Source organism: Chelonoidis abingdonii, chromosome 7 (assembly GCF_003597395.2).
Source record: "Chelonoidis abingdonii isolate Lonesome George chromosome 7, CheloAbing_2.0, whole genome shotgun sequence".
Classification (NCBI taxonomy): Eukaryota; Metazoa; Chordata; order Testudines; family Testudinidae; genus Chelonoidis; species Chelonoidis abingdonii.
Genome location: NC_133775.1, coordinates 89,025,966 through 89,031,234, shown reverse-complemented (window position 1 = coordinate 89,031,234; position 5,269 = coordinate 89,025,966). Strand labels below are relative to the sequence as shown.

At 46.6% G+C, this 5,269-nt stretch overlaps 1 protein-coding gene across 2 annotated transcripts in view; it reads left to right on the top strand.

The window, feature by feature from the left end:
• The first annotated feature begins 518 nt into the window (after positions 1 to 518).
• Positions 519 to 5,269, top strand: part of LOC116833120 (E3 ubiquitin/ISG15 ligase TRIM25-like) — an 11,206-nt gene continuing 6,455 nt past the window's right edge. Inside the window, exons 1-5 of one of the 2 annotated variants that reach the window (XM_032794400.2) lie at positions 519 to 666; positions 1,174 to 1,711; positions 2,847 to 2,942; positions 3,873 to 4,106; positions 4,206 to 4,228. In XM_032794400.2, coding sequence (XP_032650291.1) covers positions 1,274 to 1,711; positions 2,847 to 2,942; positions 3,873 to 4,106; positions 4,206 to 4,228 — 791 coding nt within the window. In that variant the 5' untranslated portion in view covers positions 519 to 666; positions 1,174 to 1,273. Of the gene's footprint in view, positions 667 to 699; positions 1,712 to 2,846; positions 2,943 to 3,872; positions 4,107 to 4,205; positions 4,229 to 5,269 lie in introns of those variants that run through there. The other variant, XM_032794399.2, reaches the window with a different exon arrangement.

The following is a 5,269-nucleotide window of genomic DNA, read 5'->3' as shown; positions in this document are numbered from 1 at the left end:
TTACCAGTACAGTCAGAGCCTGGGGGAGGCGGAGTGGCCTCCTCCGGAAGAGGCAGGGCCTCAAGATTTAAAGGCCCTGGGCACCAGCTGTGGCTGGGAGTCCCAGGGCCTTTAAATCACCCAGGGGGCTCCCAGCTGCAGAGGTGGCTGGTAGCCCCTGGGGTGAACTAAAGGGCCTCAGGCTCCAGCAGCCATGGAGCTCCAGGCCCTTTAAATCCTGGCCCCAGCCCAGCTGCTGGAGCTGTGGGCCGGGGCTGGGGCTGGGATTTAAAGGGCTCCCCCGAGTTCCTGCCGCCCGGCCTGGCTGCTGCGGTGGGCCAGGGCTGGAATTTAAAGGGCTCCTCCAGGCTTCCCACCACAGCGGGGAGCTTAGAGGAGCCCTTTAAATGCCAGCCCCAGCCTGGCTGCTGGAGCTGCGGGCCAGGATTTAAAGGGCTTGGGTCTCCCCGACTCAAGCCCTTTAAATCCTCGCTGCAGAAGCCAATGCGGCCTGGCATACTTTCACCTCCGCCTGTAAGAGCTCTTCTTTCTCTCCTTCAGCCCTCTCATTCTCCCTGCAGCCCTGCGTTGGAGAAGACGAGGACTCCAAGCCACATGAAGTAAAGGACATTGCTTGCTCAGACCAGCCAGGCCTCGCTGGGGAAAAGACAATTCCCTAAAGTGCAGGTTATTTTAAGTCTGCTTTTCTCTTCTCAGCAGGAAGGATTTTTCAGTGCGTGCTTTTAAATATCTCCTTTGAGTCCTCACATCCTGTCAGCCCTGATAGTCATTTTAAGGAAGTGTCAGAGGGAGAGAGAAAGAGGGAGTTGAAAAGTTCCAAAGCTGCAGATACCAGGAAGCAGCCAGCATAAAGAAAATGGCAAATATGTTTGCTAGTGGGAGGAGGATCCAGAGAACAGACAGCTCAGAGGGTGGATGTCTTTGGTTAGCCTATAAGGGTGGAGAGAGGAGGTCCTTACAGGCTTTAGTATGGTTTTGCTGTTGTCTTTCTGTCTGCCTGACTCTGCAGTTGGCACTAAACCCAGCAGCTTCCTGTTTAGTTTAGTTTCATTTCTCGCAGACTGGCTAGGAGGGTGTTGTTTCTGAAGCTATGGCAGAGGCAGAGGAAGAATTCAGGGTAGCTGCTGACCTGGAAGATGAGCTCAGCTGCCCTATCTGTCTGTGCTTCTACAGGAACCCTGTCTCCCTGAGCTGCCATCACAGCTTCTGCAAGGAGTGCATCCAGAAAACACTGGCTGCCCAGCAGCAAGCCAAGGCCACCTACTCCTGTCCTATGTGCAAGGTCGAGCTGGGGCCCTTTCTGGAGCTGCATAAGAACTTCCAGCTCTGCAGCATCGTAGAGAAGTTCCAGACGGCTTCTTCAAAGGGAAAGCAGGGCAAGGAGAAGGCCTCTTCGCAAGGGAAGGAGATAATCTGTGATTTCTGCTTGGAGCAGCCTCACACAGCAGTGAAAACCTGTCTGACCTGTGAGGCATCTCTGTGTCAGGCCCACCTGAGCAAACACAATGCCAAGGCTGCACAGAAGGATCATGTCCTGGTGGAACCCAGTGACAACAGCTCCCTGCAGGAGAGGAAGTGTGGCGAGCATGGTAAGCTGCTAGAGTGTTACTGTGAAGATGACCTGGTCTTCGTCTGTGTGATGTGCACTATCGCAGGCTCCCACAAGGGCCACAGGATCATCACCCTGAAGGAGGAGTATGACAAGGAGCTGGTAAGGGGCTTTCTGCATCTCTGCTTGACAGGCACAAATTCCAAAGGGGATCTTTATATACAGCCCCTTATAGAGCTACGCTCAGTATGATAGTTCAGTTCAGGGTGGAAGTGCTAGGTGGGTAAGGGAAGGATTCCCCAGGTAATTCGGTACAGCGGGTAAAGGAGGAGGGAGATTACTCATGAGCTGGTCTTAGTGTTCACCCCCAAAGTGAGAAAACTGTAGAAATCAGGAGGAAATTGACCTTGATTCCCCCTTTTTTATGCTGGGTCACACTCAGTTAAAGGCAGGAGGCAGATTTCAGTTCAAGCAATGATGTATGAGGGTCAAAAGTATAAAAGTCCTTTGTGGGCCCACGTGGACGCTGCTAGAGTACAGTGATAGTCCCAGATAGCATACAGGGAAAGCCCTGCAGTTCAGCATACTGAGCTTTGAAGCCATAGTATGGTTAGCTGCACTCCAGGACTTTCAGTGCAGTGTAGCAGTGTCCACCCCAGACGTGCCAAGCTGATGTGCTGGAGATTCACACCTTGGCTTGCTGTGCAGTAACTTGCCACACAGATAAGTCCTGAGATAGGTTCAGGGTAAATATCCATGATCGCTACCTTATGTTCACGGTATAATTGTATAATAGGACTATTCACCTGGGTAAAGTTATGTACGTGTGTAAGTGTTTGCAGGATCGGGTATTAAGTGATAAGCTAAACTTATACAAGTTCTCTTTTTAACCTACACAGTCACTGTGTGTCTAGCAAATATGGGACTCTCTTTTTGTTCTGTGTTTGCACAGCACCTATCCATCACCGGGGCTCCTGGGTGCTATGATAATGCAAACCGTCAATTTCTATATATAGAAGGTAAAATTAAAATCAGTTCTGACTACAATTCCAAGAACGTTTCTGTTTTCCAACTTGTACATGGTCTTATGTCTTTCGAGGAGGGCTGGGGGAGGCGAGAAGCACACAACTTACTGTGTGGCTCACTTGAAACAAATGGGTGCACATATTCAATGAGAAGGGATCGATAAAAGGGTCGCTTGTTCATTTCATCAGGTCCATAAAAGTGCCATTTTCTTATGAAACCTTCACTGTTACTTTCCCGTTATAATGTTTAATGCTGTTTTTCCTTTAACTAGGTTGTTTTCTCTGACACTATGGAACAGATGCAGGAAAACAAAAGTGCTCTGAATAAAACCTTGGGGGAGCTTCAGAAGAGTGAGAATCAGCTCCAGGTTTGTCCCTGGATTATTCAAAGTATCTTTCTTTAATGACTTGTAAGAAAAAAAAAGCTAGCATCTCTGATCAGTGTTCTCTAGCAACCCCTTCTGACTGTGAAGATGACATAAAAATAAATCTGTATTAATAATACCCCACTATGGGGATCTTCAGGTCATGGGACTGCAACTTGTTTTTAAAAAACAACCACCATAAATGTGAGGAAAAATGACAGAGGCAAAGAATATTTGTTTGCATTCTGTGGTGTCTTTCTTCCCTCTTCCACGGACCTCAAAATACTTTGGGGCTGAATGTGAAACCCTAATTCACATTTGTGAGCAGTTACTCACGTAAGTAGTCCCACTGAAGAAGTCTAGCTTTTTGCAATCAATAATTAATTTTCACGATGTTCCCAGTGTAAGTTAGCGGGTCATTATTATTCTTATCCCCGTTTTTGCTCTATCCCCATTATTCTTATCTCTCATTTACAAATGAGTAAACTGAAGAGCAGAGAGGTTAAATGTCTTAGGCAAAATCATACAACCACATCAGAAATAGAACCCAGGATTCTGACTCCCAGCCCCCTTGTCAATTCACTACACACACTTAATCCCATTGCATTGTTCTTAAAGCTCTCTTCCTCTATTAAAAGAGGAGCTGTACGTAAGTATGGGATTTTCAGAGTACACCAGTGCAATTCTCAGACTATAATGACCTAGCTGAACTTTCTCTGCTTTATTCCCTTTCATCACACCCAGATAATTTTCAGATTACGCTGATTACTTGGCTGTGCCGAGGAAAAGTGAAACGTACTTATTGTCCACTTCATTCTTAACTCTGGGCATTGCAAAACATTGGGTATAATAATGATAATTAGTAAATAAACACACAAAGCTGTGGTACTGAATTCCTGAGCCAGCACCTTATTTGCTTACCTGTTCTTTTAGCTCAATAAGAAAACTTTGGATGCTCAGCTATCAAAGCTCTTCAAAGAGATCAAGGCAGAGGTGGATCAGAAGGAGAAGCAGATCCTGGCTGATATACAAGCCAGTGAGAAAAAGCAGCTGTCAGACATTGCCACACTGAAGAAGCAAACGGAAAAGAAGAGAGATGAGGCTGCGAAGGATCTTCAGGACCTGCAGATGCTGAGAGCGCAAACAGACCCTTTCCAGTTCCTCAGAGTAAGCAGCAACATTTAGCTCTGATTTAATAAATGAACATTCAAGCAGTTGCCCTTGCCCGGCATTGCACTAAAACTATTTTTTATAATATTTTTATAGGAATTTAAACTGGCACAAGACAGGTAAGTTCTCCCCAAAAAGGTTTGTCTTATTCCTTGACAGAATAGGGAGCTGGCAACTCTAAAAGCTCAAAAGACCTTCTCTGTATCCCTAGTCTTCGTTCTGTGTCCCAGTGCCCCTCAGATCAGGCTGGTCTTGGGTCAGAATTCACCACTCCCAAAATATGGATGGATAACGATTCACCTGTAACTCCAATCGTGCCCCATTAGTTTTTGATTCCTGAGCCACCACCTTGATCACCCACCTCTAAGGGAAGCCACTGGAGGTTATTAGCTCATAGTTGTATTTTCCAGAGGTGAGCACAATGCAGGGTGCAATTGTATTGAGAGTGATGCTTTGTCATGTGTATGCAGCTTTGTATGATGTGCTTGGGCGAAACTACTGCACTTAGAACAAGGTGCAGGGCTCCATTTTTGGGTTAGGGGTTAACTGTCTCATTTGACTCAGTTTGGGGTCTCATCACTCTCCCAGCAGCTGGGCTGCCGGTTTTGCTTGAGGACGGTCATAGTAGTTTTAGTGGTGTTGATGCCTCCTGTTGCAAGTGGCACAGGTGGTTAGTAAGTTTCTTATTGGCAAACCTATCTGCTATGGTTATCAGTACAAAAACCTGATAATCATCTGAGCGATATCACAGGCTTGTTGTGGTGCAGTGAGGTGATAAAAAGTCCGCTTGAGGGTCATATAGCGATTTGGCTTTAACATTGATTTGGATTTTAAAATGTCACCTTTGCACCTTGTAAGAATCAGGGTTAGACTGTGACTTGGATTTTGTTTTCTGTTTTGTTTTTGGTTTATGCTGCTTCCAAAGTGACTTAAGCTACACCAGAAAAGGCACTTTTATATCAGGTGTGACAAAGTTCCTCCTCTACTTTGGTGGGTCCTGCGCTTATTGGCAGATTTGCTCACCTCAGTGATCTTCCCCACAGTCTGGATCAACTCCTCTTGTGTCTGATCAGGAATTGGGAGGTTTGGGGGGAACCCAGGCCCACCCTCTATTCTGGGTTCCAGCCCAGGGCCCTGTGGATTGCAGGGGTCTATAGTGC